The following is a 17,119-nucleotide window of genomic DNA, read 5'->3' on the forward strand; positions in this document are numbered from 1 at the left end:
ATTTTTTTTTTTTTAACGGAAATCTGTAGATTTCATTGATAAAAGATCAAGAGTATCAAACTCTTATATCACAAAGCGTAAAGCTCTAATAAATCATAAGAAAGACCACTTACACATGAATGTGTGAATTGCAAAACCTTACTAGTCAGCAGAAGTCTAAGCATTTATATTCAAAACGAATGAGGACTTGAGTACACATGCACCAATTACCTAGTGACTATTACTTGCTATTGTAATTAGTGCCGCCCCCATTAAAGTTACCATTATATTTAATGATCCACTTCTTTTGTTGTGGTATATGATAACATTATCCATCATAAAAGTTGGTTAGTCCACTTAACAAAACTATACTCATTACCAATATGCAATAATATTAAATCATGACATGAAATATATATATATATTTTCGGTTCAAGTTAAATGGAGAGGTTTCTTGTGCAAACATTAAACAATATGTTGATGTTACTAACAAGAAGTCAAGGACCATCTCCATTTCATGGTATGCATTAGATTTCACATTCTTAGAATATGTTTGACCATTCAATTTTACAAGTTAAAAGTACAATTTTAAACAAAGTTGAGAAAACAGTATCGTTTTGGAGTGTAGTTTGTAAAAGTTATGATTTGATAATGTAGAAAAGTTTGCGTTTTCAAACCACAAGTAAGAAGGTGTATTTGGAAATGCTACATGTTCTCCTAATATTCTCCTAGTGTCCTTTTGGTCCATGATGGATATTATTTTCTAAAAAAAAAAAAACTGGCTCTTATTTCTCTCACCTAGTTTTTATTAAATAATATTCACTTTGGACTATGAGGGCATTAGAAGAATACCATGAGAGTACCTAACATTCCTCATATTAAAAATATACGATTTTATCAAATATTTAACTATGTTTTTTAAAAGCGTGCTATTTGAAAACAAGATCTTTTAAAACAGCAAGTTTTGAAACCCTAAGTTCTGTTCCTTAATAGTGTATATTTTGTTATATGATGTGAACCATAAAAATAATCCACTTCCATTTTACAGAAATGAACATGCTGCATTAATACAACGCACACTCCATTTGTAGTGGGCAGAAGATGCACAAGGGATACGACATTAATGGGGTACTAGCAAAATTCTTCCATGTGCTGAAGATGTTAGCTAATTGCTGCGCGCATAAACTATTATGGTAAGGATAATACTAGATATTCCAATCTTTTTTCTAAATTTTTTTTCCCAAATGATCTGGTCCATTTAATAAATAAATAGATTTATATTATTATTATTTTTCTTCTTAAATTGATGTGGGGTCCAGATCATTTAAAAAATGAAATTTGAAAAAAACGTGTTGGAATGCTTAGCAGCCATCTTATGATAATGTATTATCCTTGCGATTCTTTATTTATTTTATTTTTTTAATATTTGTTCTTTTCTTTTTGCTGTTAAATGGCATAAATGCTGGAGAGGGGGGAAAAAAAAAGGAGCGCCAATCCTTGCAATTCATTCATGAAAATATGTAGCCCATTTGAAAATCCATCTGGACAGTTATAATTCACAACTTCACAGGTTCTCGGCCTATTTTGCAGTGGTTATTAGGCCCATTACTAATCCAAAATGCGGTGGTGGGCCACCGCACGGGCCCACTAAGATTCCTTTACGAAATCCGTTAACATAGCCAACCAACAGTTCCTTCTTCTCGGCTCTTCGAATCGCGTAAATGCTTATCCATCCGTTCGTCTAGTCTTCAAAATGACGGTCGTGGCGCTCTTCGTAACGGCGACGAAGCTCGCCGGATTATTGGTCACGGTCACCGTCGCTGCCAACGCCTTCTCCTTCTCTCGCTTCAAGAAAAAGAATCTCCGACGATTTCGATCGCCAATTGACGAGTCCTCCGACACACTCGCCGACTTCAATGTTAACGGTAACATAGCTACTTCTCTCAGCTGAGCTCCAAATCTTTCAAAAACCATACTCTACTCTAGTCTAGTTGTTGAACCATACACTCGTTAGCATGGATGATTAAAGCTTTTAGACACAAAGGCATAGACTTAAGCTTAAGCTTACAAAATACTTTCAAATCAAACCTGAATATTCGTTGAATAAGCGATAGTATTCGGTGAAGAAAGTACTAGAATTTGTGGATTTTTGTGCTATAAATTCAAGTTCAGAACTAGAATTTAGCTTTTAACTAGAAAAAAATATAGTAAATGCTGAGTTTTGTGTACTTATTAGGATAAAATAAAAAAAAATCAAAAATAGTGCCAAGGTTTTCTCGCGACTTCAATTTAGTCATCGGTTATCAATTGTGATTAGCTTTTACCCGCATTTCAAATCGGTTATTTTGTTGACATAACATCCAAATGATTAACGGTGGATTTGCCATCATATCCACCAACATGATGTCATCATGCCTGTGCCACATGTACGTTATGTCATTCAAAAAGAAAAAAAATTAAGAGGGCGGGGATTGATGAGGGTAGGAGCACGGCCACCCCACCCCTGGCCTCCAACCGCAACCCTACCCCACTCAACCCCCTCCCTCTTAGTATTTTGTGTGTGTGTGTGGACGAAGTGGTGCACATGTGGCAAATAGGCATGATGTGGCAGATGGTCTGCTAATTATTTGGACGGCAGTTTGACGAAAGGATCAATTTGAAATAGGGTAAAACTTAAGGAGCTAATTATGGTAATTGGAAACTCAATGACTAAATTGAAATGGCGGGAAAACCGCTGGACTAATTTTGATTTTTTTCTATTAACAAAGTGAAAAGCTGAGCAATCGCTGTCATGTTTGCTCTTTATGGTTTATTTTTATGTGCATAGCTGCACTTGCACGATGGTAAAGACGAATTTTCAATATAAGTGTTTGTCTGTCTAAGACATGCACACAAGCATGTTTATAGCCGTGCCTGTTGTTGATGACTAGTCGTTATCATAATTTATAGCCAAAATACTAGAAATTGTTAACTCTGCATAGCTTATAAGCATTATACTAGTTGAAAGTATTTTAGAATAATTGCAATCTTAGATTCTTTGTAAGAACTTAAGCATCAATTTTGATAGTTGTAGGTAGAGACTTTGTATTTCATTCTCTTATTAGTGCATATAAGCGCTCAGGAATTTTATGCATATGTATGTATGAGAATTGAAAGAACGAATTTAAAGATTGTGAGTTGGGTGCTTAAAGCTTAAAAACACTTGAAAAGATGGCAGAAAAGTCGTGGGGATGATTGTGAGCTTTTGGATTGATCAATATCTTGGTTAACGTTTGGTGGATTTAACGATTATGTTTGCTCGTACCGCATGGATAGTACTTGGTGGATCTTAAAGCACTTGCCTTTGCATCTTTGTTGATAATTTTAGTATATAATTGTTAAGTCTTGATTCTCTGCAGAAGAAGAGAGTAAGTTTTTCTTTGGACTGGCGACAGCACCAGCACATGTTGAAGACAAGCTCAATGATGCTTGGCTCCAGTTTGCAGAAGAAAAACCTTGTGACAAATCAGAGCCACTCCAGGGACTGCAACCTGCCGATGCTTCAATCGGTTCTGCTACTGGAGGTGGTGGGTCTCAGCAAGCCTCATTGCCTCAAAGAGGCGCTGATAATACAATTAAGAAGAAGAAGAAGCCTCTTAAGATAGCTATGGAAGCCATGATTAGGGGGTTCGAGAAGTACATAGAAGAAAAGAGTGAAGAAGAATCGGTACCAAACGAAGAATGCCATCATAATGTAGCTGCATGGCACAATGTTCCCCACCCGTAAGCTTGAGTTTCTGACATGATGTCTTGAAATATAGGGTTGATTGCATAACAAGAAGTAACTTGCTTATCTATAGCCCTTATATATGCAGATAACAAAATATATGGTTGGCTTAAGGATGCATTGGTTTGCTTGGATTGATTTTCAGGGAAGAAAGGCTTAGGTTTTGGTCTGATCCTGATATCGAACTGAAATTGGCTAAGAATACTGGCATCGGCGTCTTTCGAATGGGAATAGACTGGTCAAGAATCATGCCAGAAGAGCCAGTTAATGGGCTTAAAGAAATTGTAAGTCTAGTTCTGATCATTCTTACACTAATCAAATGGTTTTGTTGTATTCTGACCCCAATGGGTGAAATCTGGATTGGCAGTGTAGATAAGTAGTGATACTGGAGTTTAACTTAAACGTGGGGCTTATTTGAACGTTCTCACTTCTTTAATGATGTGATGTCCAGAAGTTTCTTTCTTGATTACATAAAACATGTACTTAAGTTCAGTTGCATGATGTTCTTTTTTAGGTCAATTATGCAGCATTGGAGCGTTATAAGTGGATCATCAATAGGGTTCGCTCATATGGAATGAAGGTGATGCTGACTCTGTTCCATCACTCATTGCCACCATGGGCTAGTGAGTATGGAGGTTGGAAGCTGGAAAAAACAGTTGATTATTTCATGGACTTTACCAGGTTAGTGTTCTATTAAATGGTTCATTTTACAGTTAGTCATCTTCTGCACTTCAGATTACTTTTTGAATTCTCATTGCTGCTAGGGTACAGTAGTGACCATCCATTCTGGTGTTTTTTTTAATTTTATTTTATTTTTATTTTTTTAAATTTGAATGTTCTATGATTGCTTAAAACTAATGGGAGTTTAAACATTTTCTATGGTTTGGTAAAAAGCAACACTTTTCAAAATTAGAATCTTTGAATTGAGATCAAAGGGAATTTCAGGAGGTAGCCATATTTAATATCTAACAGAACTAAAAAAAGGTGATTTATGTGGGTGCTTTGGTGCAGAGCCTTGTTTTCCATAAACAACTATAGCAATGGACAGGGTAAAAACAGATAGGGTGGAAGTGAAACTTTAATCCCTCTTTTAGGGATAAATGCAAATATCTCCCTAGGGTATGAAAAATGGCCTAAAACTTCCCGTGATAAGCAAAAATAACAAGTAACTCGCTGCTTCCAACTTCCATTTGGAATTTTGACGGAAACCATCAAGCACCAATAATAAATGACAAGTGTCCCATATAGTAACAAATAAAAAAATCTATAATAAGAATATATATAAAGAAAAGAAAATTTTAAAGTATAAAAAAATTCAAAAAAATTAAAAAATTAAAAAATTAAAAAATTAAAAATAAAAAACACTTGTGTTTTCTTTTTATATTTTTGAACAAGTGAGAGATTTATATATATATATATATATATATATTGTTCTTCCATGTCAGATTTGATTTATGCTCTTGGACATGTTGCAAGGTCATGAGAATTGTCTTCAAATTCAAGATGCCACTTCCTCTTCTGGTTTTCCACTGTAACAGTTGGGTAAAAATTAGATAAGTTACTAATGCAATTGAAGATTTTGAACGAAAACGGTGTCCTCTAGTACAAAGTATAATGCTTCATAATGTGAGTGATTCAATGGGTCAATGCCAAATCCAAGACATACCAAGCACATTTCAAAGTGTTTGGCCTATATGTCTCATATCATCATAGGGCCCATCAATTGTAGGAAGCCTTCTTATAGATTTAGGAAACTTTATCATTGGGCCAACTCCACATTATATCCTCCCAATTACAGATGAAAAGTTTAGGCATAATTCTTGAGTTGTCGTCTTTCGGGTGATTTCTGTATGTCCCATCGAAAATGCCTACTTGTAAAAGAATAAGAACCAGAGCAGCTGAAGTTAGTATTATCTTATTTTGATTGCTTGTGGTAGTATTAGAAATGTTATTGTAATTTTGTGCCAATTGTTTATACGAAGATTATATAATTATTATACAAACTACTTTAATGCTTTAAAGCTTCTAATATCCATGGCTTATGATTGCAATCGAATGAAAGGGTGTCCTGTTAATATTGATTGCATTACTAAACAACCTTCTTGATATGATTGGTGTTGGGGCAAACGCACAAATACATAAAGGGAGATATGGGGAGGAAAGCAAAAAGTTGAAGGAAAATTAAAAAATTTATAATACAACCACAATATAAGTGAATGATAATTCTATCTATGCACTAGTAATGAAAGTGAGATTTACAATCTGCTTGTACTTGGGAGTTTAATGGGATTAGTCAAGTGTGTTTGGGCCTATGGTTTGAGTTATCATTATTAATTACAGGTTTATTGAATCTCTCCATGGTGTCAGCATCATTTTTTCCTTTTTTTCTAAATTTTTTTCCTTTTTCTGATTTTTTTTTTTATCTATTATCCAGGGGTATTTTTGCCATTTGGTACACAAAATGGGGACATTGCAACCCCCTTTGGTAGTTAAGTAGGGTAATTTGCAAAATCAAAAATTTAGAGAGACATTGCAAATTGAGTGATAGTTTGCAGGGTTAAAGTGTAGTTGCAACAAAAGAAAAAGAAAAATCCCCTTTTCCAAAATGCATTTAAATCATAATTTCTTTTTGGAGCCAACCCCCCAAAAAAAAAGGCCTGAAATATGTTGGTGGTAAGGCATAGCTGTTATGGAATAGACACTGTGGTTTCAAATGGTTCCAACGACGAGGACGAAGGACTGACCATGAAAATATGAACTCAAGGATTTGCACAAATTGACTGAAGATACGGTGTCTCCCTCCTAAACTCTTTTTCTCTCTCTTTCTCTTTGATGAACTGGGTCATCACCTAGATCAGCTGAATATCTATACTCTGGTTTGTGTTTTTTTTTTTTTTTTTTTTTTTTTCAGTATCTACAATTTTCTGCTGTTTTGAAGCACTGTTGATGAAATTATAGGTTGCTGTCTATTCCCTAGAATGCACCTTCTGAGAAAATAAATAGGAAAACTTTGAGGCCATTTGTTAATATGTTTTTTCTAAAAAAAAAAATTCTTGAATGCCATTTTGCTGTTTTGCAATTGTTCATAATGGTTCTTTTATTTGGGTATGATTTATATTTGTCTGGTCAGTTCTGTGAACTCTTATGTTATTTCATGCAGGCTTGTTGTTGACTGTGTATCAGATATCGTAGACTATTGGGTGACGTTTAATGAGCCTCATGTCTTCTGTATGCTAACTTACTGTGCTGGTGCTTGGCCTGGTGGTCATCCTGATATGCTGGAGGCTGCCACTTCTACCCTACCAACTGGTGTTTTCCAACAGGCCATGCATTGGATGGCCATTGCGCACTCAAAAGCCTATGACTATATTCATGAACAAAGGTCTCTCTTCTTCACAGAAGCTGCATAAATGTCAAAATTTGAATCTTGAGTGCTTTCGTAATTTGTATGGTGCATGGGCCCTCTATATGGCCTACTTTATGTACTGCTCAACAATGTTTTAATCCATAATTCTTGGCATGACTCTTAATAATTTAGTTGTATTTAGAGCTGTGCCCACCATTTTATTATTGGCAATCTCATTTTTGTCCTATTCAAAGTTATTCACAATGTTTAATTGCTTTCCCAAGTTTCTAAGCTGGTTGAAACGTTCTCTATATTTACAGCAGTACCTTGTCAAAGCCACTAGTTGGAGTATCACACCATGTGTCGTTTATGCGACCATATGGTCTCTTTGATATTGCTGCTGTTTCGTTGGCAAATTCTTTGACTCTCTTCCCATACGTGGATAGTATCGCTGAGAAGCTGGATTTTATAGGCATAAACTACTATGGGCAGGTGCTTTCTGTTTTCTTACCAAGGACATGCTCATACATACATTTTTTAATTGACATTATATTTTGACCAATTAGGAAGCGATCAGTAGCTCTGGACTGAAGCTTGTAGAGACCGATGAGTATAGTGAATCTGGACGTGGGGTATATCCTGATGGCCTGTACCGCATGCTGCTTCAGTTCCATGAAAGATACAAACATCTGAATGTTCCCTTCATCGTTTCTGAAAATGGGGTTTCTGATGAGACAGACTTGATCCGTCGGCCATATCTTTTAGAACATTTGCTCGCTGTTTATGCGGCCATGATCATGGTTTTGACTCCAAATTTAACCATTTTAGTTACTTTGGAATTAAATTATCCTTCATATATGATTATTGGTTGTTAGATCTGCCTATGGTTGTTTTGTAGGGTGTCCCTGTGATTGGTTACCTGTTTTGGACAATTTCTGATAATTGGGAGTGGGCTGATGGATATGGCCCCAAATTTGGACTTGTAGCTGTTGATCGGGCTAATGGTCTTGCCCGGATTCCACGTCCTTCATACCATCTATTTTCTAAAGTTAGAACTTGTGTGTTTGTCTTGTTTCCTTTCTCATATTTCTCTCATGTGATTGCGCTCTTCAGTAGAGTTTTAAGTGGGTGTCTTGATTTCAGGTGGTGACCTCAGGTAGAATTACACGTGAAGACCGGGCACAAGCATGGAATGAACTCCAGGCTGCTGCTAAAGAGAAAAAAACACGTCCATTTTATCGGGCAGCTAATAAACATGGTCTGATGTATGCGGGTAAACCATGCAGCTCAAGTTCTTCTAATGTCAAATTACAAAAAATAAAAAATAAAATAAAAAAATATTGGATTCCAATTTTGATATTCATTCTCCACAATTTGCTTATTAGAGGATGGATTTGCTTGACGTATTATAATCCAATAATACAATGAATAAATTTTGAGGTAGCCACATGCAAATTGAATTTGAAAAATTCCCTTGATACTTGTTGCCCTCTCAGTATATATAGGCGTTCTCAAAGTTAAGATTTTCTTTTTGCTATCCATCCATAATGGATGGGAAAGCTCATTAGCCCCAGGATAAAGGAGTGTGCTAAGAAAATGACTCCACAAATCAAGGTGGACATATCAATAGCCACCATAGACCTTTGTTGAATAAGCCCAACATATCCTCATTCTCTTTAATGCCTTACTTGGGAACTTACTGCATTTTTGAAACACAGTACTCTCTGACAAGTTCTAGTGCCCTGATTGCTTGCTTTTACATGGTACTGCCTCAACAGAAACGTGGAAGTTTCCCTGTGCATGAGTTAAAAGTCCTCATTGGTTGCGGCACCTGTAATTCTTTTGTATTAATCTTCCGTTAAATAATGTATCTAATGATTTTTCTTCTTCCTCCTTTTAACAGGAGGCCTTGATGAACCTATACAGCGACCATTTGTTGTAAAAGATTGGAGGTTTGGACACTATGAGATGGAAGGTCTGCAGGACCCATTGAGCTGCTTGTCAAGATTTATTCTCCAACCTTTCTCTGTCATAAGGAAAAGGAAACCTCAAGAGGATGATGCTGAATTGGTTCCTCAGCCTCTTTAGCCTCTAATGGCCTATTCGAATTCTTGTCTGGATACTTATCACACTATGCCGAACTTCAAACTATGCACTACCAAGGCAAGCGACATGAACTTCCCAATCCGTTTAGAGTTGCTTTAGTGATTGATTATATTTGTTTTGGTGCTTTAATACCTGCAAAAGTTCTTAGCATATTTTGTCTAAAATGATTGCATCTCTTAATTTTTAAAATGGGACTCCTGCCATACTAAACACTGTAGAAGTGTGTTGATCACTCAAGAAGTTGAGACAAGATTTCGTATCCTAAGAAGCCACCCAAAAGGAAATATTTCTTGCTGATAGAAGAAACAGAAATAGCGCCCCACCCCAAATGAAAAACCACCAACATAGCCTACAGTCCCCATAAGATCAGTAGCTGTCGGTTGAGGACCTTGAGCATTTCTAACCAAGCGTCACTCTTGGACATGGCATTTTTCTTTTGGTTTTATACTCTTTATCTCAGCAAAGCATCATACACTATCTCTATATTGCTCAATGTGTTTTTGTTCCCCTTTTTTAAATTTGCAGGAAGATATTGGGAGATGCCTATGTTTTAGACATAAAAAGGATTGAGAGTTGGTGTGGATGGTGCCCAACAGCACGTGCTGCATTCTTCATTCCTAGGTTGTGGTTTCATTTGTAATATAATGTAAGAAGCTATCTTTTTACCAGATTGGTTTCTTTCTTTAAGAAATGATATGGTAATGTCACCTATATAGTTTCTGTAGAAAACGCTACTCTTTCGAATTTTCAGATATGCTTATCTGCATTAAAAAATAAGGTATTTATTTACGTTGCTGCAATGTTACTAAGCTACTGAGGACACCAATTATCTGCTAAACTGCTCAGGATTTCTACAATATTCTATGGTTTTGTTCATTTCTTTTGGAGCTTTCTTGCCCAAACAAATTTTAGGCTGCCCATCTTCTTGTTTGAACAGATAAATCTCGTAGGAAAGCAGCAAATTGCTTGAAATCACGATCTAATTTTGTTAACTTAATGTAATGGCAGCGAAAGTTTAATTAAGATGCAGATTAAACTATAGAAAGTTATTCTTGACTATACTTATAATTTTGGCAACTAGCGTGTGGTCTGACACTGATTATATCTACCCAAATCTGGCGTAAGTCGCGAGAAGAGGAACATGGTAATTTGATTGAGAGACATGACGACAAACAATCAGCCTCAGCCGTCTGAATCAATGACTACTTTGATCAATCATAGGCCTTCGGGCTTGTTGAAAAGGTTAAAGTAGGTGGCCGTGAGAAATTAGCTATTTAAATTGCTAGTAATTTAATTAATAAATAAAAAATGTCACTCAACATTTTAAAGTATTATCTTTTAGCATTCTCTTTCTTCTAATTAATTCTTAGATGTTATATTGCAAAAAAATACATATGAAATTTGTTTGCTTAAATAAATTTTGATTTTTCCGAACAACTATTTCACCTAAGCTCTCTTATATATACTATTTAGATTAATTATCGATAATTTTTTTTTTTCTTCTATACAAAGAGGCAAACAAAAAAGACTAATTGTAGTTATTTTATCTGGGCATGACCCTAATAGTACTTACCCGCTGTGAGCTATATAAGAGGTGCCTAGACAGTAAGAATCACAGACCTTCCCTTAAGTCCGACTGAATCATAGCTTGACTCAATCTTGTCATCAGAGCATCGGTGGGACTCAAGGCAGCTAATACTTATAGGGTTAAAGATTCTCATTTCGAGAGTCAAACTCTTATCCTAAGAGCATCTCCAAAAGAGTAGCCAAATCCTAAATAATAGTCAAATCTGACTATTATGGATGCTTTTTCATCTCCAACTAAATATGCAATATAAACTTTTTTTCATATAGTATCAATAGTAAAAATGTTGATTAGCTTATTCACTATTTACACTATAAACTTTGTTCATTATTTTTTATCTCATACTTTCTTTCTTTAACCTTCTTTCTTTCACACTAAAGAAAATAAAGAGTATAGTAGAAAATTTGTTGCAGTATGTATAGAAAAATGAGTAGCTAAAGTAAAAATATATACTTTTTTAATAGCTATTTTGTCTACTTATGCGGAACAACGCTCTAATAAGTGTCCAATCATTTTGAAAATTTTCTTAGACCACTTAAATCAAAACGTTGATTATCCTTATCTGCTGAGAGAAAGAATGGTACAGCTTTGGAATTTTGGATGGTACCTCAGCACTGGTGTTATTTCTCATCTCTCTCTCTCTCTCTCCCCGCTCGTGCGCGCACGCTCACACATGTCTATTTAGGAGTGGAGTAAATGCGAAATGCAAAGCTGGGAACAATTAAGGATGATGGCCAATCCGGGTTCCATTAAATGTCTCGTTTTCTCTCTCCTATCCTTGTATCTATTTTGCGTTAAGGCATTGGCAGAGTATCCTGAATCCCAGGAATCCGAATCCGATAGAGTAATAAATCTACCAGGCCAACCCCAAAGCCCACCAATTTCCCACTTCTCCGGTTACGTCAATGTCAATGCTCACAACGGGAGGGCCCTTTTCTACTGGTTCTTTGAAGCTCAACATCACTCCTCCAACAAGCCTCTGCTTCTCTGGCTCAATGGAGGTCTACAATTCAACATTTTCTTCCAAAATCATTCAATCTTGTTCTTCACCCATGTACTAAAATGTTTTTTTTTTTTTTTGAAGGGCCTGGCTGTTCCTCAATTGGGTATGGTGCAGCTGTTGAGTTGGGACCTCTCAGAGTTTCTAAAAATGGAGCTGGCCTTCACTTCAATAAATATGCCTGGAATAAAGGTCCTTTTCATAGAATATTTTCCAGATTTTAGATTTTTAGAGCCAAAAAGTACCAATAAAAGGCAAGGCCCTTCGTACTCATTTTAAGCTTGAAATACTCTGCTCCTGCAGAAGCAAATTTGCTGTTTGTGGAGTCCCCAGTTGGAGTTGGCTTCTCTTACACCAACACATCTTCTGATCTCACCAAATTGGATGATGGTTTTGTGGGTACGTAATTAATTCACCATTCTCTGCCTCATTATTCATCACTTGACTAACTAATTATATACTACTCACTTTCCTCTAATCTATTTTACTTAGCCGATGATGTCTACAATTTCTTGGTCAATTGGCTGCAACGATTTCCACAGTTCAAAACCCATGATTTCTTCATCGCAGGAGAGAGTTATGCAGGCGAGTCACCTCAACTTTGAAACCCCCCCTCTCTACTCTCTCTGTTTCTCTCACATACACTTCAAATTTTGCAGGCCACTACGTTCCTCAGCTTGCAGAGCTTGTGTATGACCGAAACAAGGATAAAACCAAATACCCAACCATCAATCTAAAAGGTTTTATAGTACGTAAACCTCCAAACTCAAAACCGATTAAATGTTATTTTGATATGATTGTTATAAAACAGTTTTAAAATTAATTTTCACCGCTCGTCACATCAAGTCGTCATACAGCAATTTGAAAGCTAATTTTTATTATATCGATAAGACGGTTATATAGCAGTGTATTAAAATAGTATATCCCTGCATTATGCATATAACACGTACTTGGAATTATCCTTGAACATTGTAGGTGGGAAATCCGGAAACGGATGATTACTATGATTCAAAGGGTCTGCTGGAATATGCATGGAGCCATGCTGTTATATCAGACCAGCTCTATGAAAAGGCTAAGAAAGTGTGTGATTTTAAGATGTTCGTCTGGTCCAATGAATGTAGCAGTGCTATGAACCAAGTGTTTGACCAGTATCAGGAGATTGATATATACAATATCTATGCCCCCAAGTGTCTTATCAACACCCAATCTTCACTAGCAGTACTATGAATTCTTTTCTTTCTTTCTTTCTTTTTTTTTTTTTTTTAATTTTTTAATTTTTTTCATTTATTGGACAAACTATATATAGGAACAGTGCAACTGTGCTCACCTATTAACTTATGATTTATGATTATGATTGAAAAGGTGAATAACTATGGATTGAGGGGTATAAGAGTCTTTGGAGGCTATGACCCATGTTTTTCTACGTACGCAGAAGAATATTTCAACAGAAAAGATGTTCAATCATCCCTTCATGCTGGCGTTGGGAGAAGCAATTCTAATGTAACATGGAAGGTCTGCAAGTAAGTGTAAACTAAAGAAGTAGGATAATCTCCATTTCAAATCAATATGATAATATTCACTTATTTACAGTGGAAACGTATTTTTGTCTCATCAAAAAATAAAAAGACAAAAATATACATCCATTATAATTAATTGAATATTGTTAAGTTCATTTGAAATAGAGAAGACCCTATTCCAAACTAAGGAGCCACGCACACATTTAGTCTTGATGAATTCTACTGTTTTATATATATATATATACACGTAAAATCAGAACACTAAAAAAAAGTACATTTATCTTTATTATTCCCTTTCAAAGTACTCGTGTTCAATTTGGTTTCTAATGTGTAAAGTATCAATTATTATCTTTAAAGTTTGAAAGCTTAAGTTTACCTAAAAGCCTAAACTTGTAGGCTTTTAGGCTAGCTTTCAGTCAGTAAGGATATATATCTATTCATTTTAACAAATTTTAAAAAATAATTAAAATTTTTTTTTTTCAGTAATTCCATCCTTAGGACATATAATGTCAGTGTATTTTCTACCCTACCTATCTACACCAAACTCATCAAGGGTGGCCTCAAGATATGGGTTTACAGGTACATATTCTGCTACTTCAATTTTTTTTTTTTTTTTTTTTCTGAGCAGTACAATTCTCTGATCAGTAGTCCCTTTAAGCCTTCTAGATGGTCAAAAATCAACACACAACTTTTCTCTTCTCCTGTCTTCTTTTTATCTCTCTTTTTCTTTGTTTTTTTTTTTTTTTTGATGACTTTTCTTCGTGGTTGGACACTTTGTCAAGATGGACCATTGAGACAATAATCAATAATGCAATACAAAGAAAGCATGCAGGTTTGACTGGGCAGGTGGTCACGTGTTTCTTGCCATTTGGTCCACTTGCCCAGGCCCAACAGGATGCTTTTCTTTGTATTTTAATTTTGATACCTTTTTGGTTGGGTTTGGGTGTTTGTGACAGTGGGGACACAGATGGCAGAGTACCTGTTATTGGGTCACGCTACTGCATTGAGGCTCTTGGACTCTCCCTCAAGTCTCCTTGGCGTTCTTGGTACCACCACTCTCAGGTTCATATATATATATTATCTTCTTTCTTTCTTTCTTTATTCTATAAATTATATATATCTTCTTTATTTATCAAAGGTTTGTTGAGTTGGATAAGTTTAGGATAGAATTGAATGCGATGAGATTGGAATGCGTGTTTCGTATCAGGAGACAAAAGAATACATATTTCAATGTTAAAGGTCGATTTCCAACTTTAAGTGAGCTCAAATAAAATTGTAGTTCAATTTGGCTCAGGTCTAATTCTAATCGAAACTGAACCCAGCTAAATAGATTTATGGGTTATAAGAGGAAGAGTAATGTTACTTACATATTACATTTTTATTCTAAAATTATTAATTATATAAATGTTGACTTGACAATCCTAACTAATAACTTAAATTTTTTTAAAAAAGACAATGGTCAACTGATTGGTATTGCCAGTTTTAAATGACTGTATTTTAAGTGACTCATAAAAAAAGTTACTTAAAACATACCACATCCGCTAACATGATCTAAGTGTAATAAATGAACGTAAAAGGTAGCGTTAGACCCAAAGTTCAAACCTCATACCAAGGTTCCTAGTGGAAAAAATAAAAAAATAAAGGGACCTCTCCAATTAATGGCCAGGATGGCCTAGGAAAATTCTTCATGCCACGTGTCCCTCTCATTTAAATATAATAAAATATTATTTTTAATTTTAAAAATAAATAAAAACTAAAATATTTAAAAATAATATAATAATGTGTTTTATTTATATATAGCTCCCACTCCCAAGGGCCAACATTTGGCCTGGGGTGGCTAAACGGCCACCCCTTGGGGCCGGTTGGGGGTGGATAGGCCACCTCCAAGGGCCAAACAAAATTTTTTAATTTTAATTTTTAATTATTTTTATTATTTTTTTTATGGCCCCCCAGACCACCCCCAAGGGCCACCGTTTGGCCTGGGGTTGCCGCTTGGCCATCCCTTGGTGTCGATTGGGGGTGACCGAAGCCACCCCATGGCCTTTGGGAGTTGATTGGCCGCCCCTAGGGTTTACTGAAAAAAAAGCAGGTTTGGCTCTTGGGGTGGTAGATCCACCCCAAGGGCCATCTTGGCCACCCCAGCCTGAGGTGGCCGTTCACCCTAGGCCAAATAGTGGCAGGGTGGCTGCAAGAGGTCATTATATAAAAATAAAAAAAAAAGGAACTTTGATAATTTGGGGTGTGCATTCCCAACCCCAAAGGGCACTAAATAAACAGTGGCCTTCAGAATTGGTCTAGCAATGCCCAAGGGCCATATTAAAAAAAAAAAAAACCATTATTATATTATTTTAGTTTTATTTATTTTTAAAATAAAAAATAATATTTTATTATATTTAAATGGGTGAAACACATAGCATGAGGATAGCCCTAAGATATTTCCTAGGAGCATCCCGACCATTAACTAAAGACCTCTATTGGACTCAAGAGGAGCCGGATCCCAACCCTAAAGGCGAAAACCAAGGTCTCCAAGCCATTGGTTTGTTTTACAAATTTTTGCTACAACGGGGCTGAGTGAAACAAAATGTGTTTGTTGGAGTCCAGCACAAAGTGAAGCCCAAACGCCAAGCCCAAAAATAAAAATAGCTTACGTTTTGGGGTTTTGCAGCTAATATTATATATATAAGCATATTTATTTGTTTTTGGTGTTGAAATTGAGTCAGGTTGGAGGGAGGATAGTAGAGTATGAAGAAGGGGTGACATTTGTGACAGTGAAAGGGGCAGGCCACTTGGTACCTCTCAACAAGCCCAGCCAGGCTCTTTCTCTCATTCGCTCTTTCTTGACTGCTCAACCTCTCCCGACCCATGGATGATTTTTTTTTTTTCACTGCTTCTTCCAGTAATTGCCATGATTTGATGCCCCCCCATCTGTAATAAAATTTACAATCTGGGACTGGGAGATTATTTTTCTACTAAATTTTCAAGTAGTTTCATCCTTTTCTTTCTATCTATTTTCAATCATGTTCATAATAGTAAATATACTATGCAACCACCAAGTATATTTGCAGAAAAGGTTGGGTGCACTATATCAAGTCTTGTGAAGACTAGTATCGTAACATCCCTATAAGTGTCTCATTATGCTCCAACTCATTTGGTCAGAGCAAATTAGGCATCTCTAATCTCTCTCAAGTCAATATCTCAAAGCAATGCTTAACCTCTACAAAGCATTATGTACCCACAACAGTTATGTCGCAACATCCAAGGAGTGACATCACTTGCAGGCAATGAGTACACACAGAATATAGATGTGTTATCAATTCCCATTTAGACCGCATCATACCTTGTCATAGGAAACATGCTCAACCTTGTAACATAGTCAAATGTCACACAAGGCATAAGTAAGGTGATTTACAATGACTTATGTGACTCACATGGTGAAAAAAACATGAATTGTTTCGCTCACCTTCACTATTAGTCGAACAAGTACATTTAATATGAAATACATGTTACGGTCAAGTTCACTTTTTAAAAGAGCCAAGGACGAAAGCATGTAGAGGGTTGGGAGGCCGACTGTCCCCCAATGAAAATATTATTAAAATATGGGTTTTTAATAAATTTATCTCCATAAAATTATATTTTTGCCCAATTTTTAAAATTTTCTTTTAGTTTTGTCCCGCCAAAATTATATTTTTGCCCCCTTCAAAAATTTTCTTTTAGTTGTCCCACCAAAATTATATTTTTGCCCCCTTCATTTTTTTTTTTTTTTTTTTTTTTTTTAGTTTTGTCCCCTCTTTTAGTCTAAAAAAATTGAAAATGCGCTCAT

General features: G+C 35.8%; 2 protein-coding genes across 4 annotated transcripts; both read left to right on the forward strand.

Moving 5' to 3' along the window:
* The first annotated feature begins 1,674 nt into the window (after window positions 1-1,674).
* Window positions 1,675-10,077, forward strand: LOC132168192 (beta-glucosidase-like SFR2, chloroplastic). Of its 3 annotated transcripts, none has more exons than XM_059579310.1 (11): window positions 1,675-1,904; window positions 3,378-3,741; window positions 3,891-4,029; window positions 4,260-4,426; window positions 6,906-7,127; window positions 7,412-7,583; window positions 7,658-7,891; window positions 7,990-8,139; window positions 8,235-8,364; window positions 8,995-9,254; window positions 9,723-10,077. In XM_059579310.1, the coding sequence occupies exons 1-10, from the start codon at window positions 1,733-1,735 to the stop codon at window positions 9,177-9,179; spliced, it is 1,935 nt and encodes a 644-aa protein (XP_059435293.1). In that variant the 5' UTR covers window positions 1,675-1,732; the 3' UTR covers window positions 9,180-9,254; window positions 9,723-10,077. The 3 variants fall into 3 exon arrangements, with proteins under 3 accessions (XP_059435293.1, XP_059435294.1, XP_059435295.1); XM_059579311.1 differs by having other exon boundaries at window positions 7,415-7,583; XM_059579312.1 differs by lacking the exons at window positions 8,995-9,254; window positions 9,723-10,077 and having other exon boundaries at window positions 7,990-8,149; window positions 8,235-8,344.
* Window positions 10,078-11,458: 1,381 nt separating this feature from the next.
* Window positions 11,459-16,299, forward strand: LOC132168193 (serine carboxypeptidase-like 33). The gene is made up of 10 exons (XM_059579314.1): window positions 11,459-11,783; window positions 11,867-11,974; window positions 12,086-12,181; window positions 12,275-12,367; window positions 12,442-12,530; window positions 12,758-13,000; window positions 13,145-13,302; window positions 13,783-13,878; window positions 14,256-14,361; window positions 16,020-16,299. Exons 1-10 carry the CDS (start codon window positions 11,486-11,488, stop codon window positions 16,167-16,169), a joined length of 1,437 nt encoding a protein of 478 aa, XP_059435297.1. The 5' UTR covers window positions 11,459-11,485; the 3' UTR covers window positions 16,170-16,299.
* The last annotated feature ends 820 nt before the right edge of the window (window positions 16,300-17,119 follow it).

This window comes from Corylus avellana, chromosome ca1, assembly GCF_901000735.1.
Source record: "Corylus avellana chromosome ca1, CavTom2PMs-1.0".
NCBI lineage: Eukaryota > Viridiplantae > Streptophyta > Magnoliopsida > Fagales > Betulaceae > Corylus > Corylus avellana.

Bases quoted from the DNA above. Each gene is read 5' to 3' on its own strand.
- LOC132168192 (XM_059579310.1), top strand. From the start codon at position 1,733: ATGACGGTCGTGGCGCTCTTCGTAACGGCGACGAAGCTCGCCGGATTA. The intron at 7,128-7,411 runs GTCTCTCTTCTT...CTATATTTACAG, and splicing joins GACTATATTCATGAACAAAG to CAGTACCTTGTCAAAGCCAC. The intron at 7,584-7,657 runs GTGCTTTCTGTT...TTGACCAATTAG, and splicing joins GCATAAACTACTATGGGCAG to GAAGCGATCAGTAGCTCTGG.
- LOC132168193 (XM_059579314.1), top strand. From the start codon at position 11,486: ATGCAAAGCTGGGAACAATTAAGGATGATGGCCAATCCGGGTTCCATT. The intron at 11,784-11,866 runs GTCTACAATTCA...TTTTTTTTGAAG, and splicing joins GCTTCTCTGGCTCAATGGAG to GGCCTGGCTGTTCCTCAATT. The intron at 12,182-12,274 runs GTACGTAATTAA...TATTTTACTTAG, and splicing joins ATTGGATGATGGTTTTGTGG to CCGATGATGTCTACAATTTC.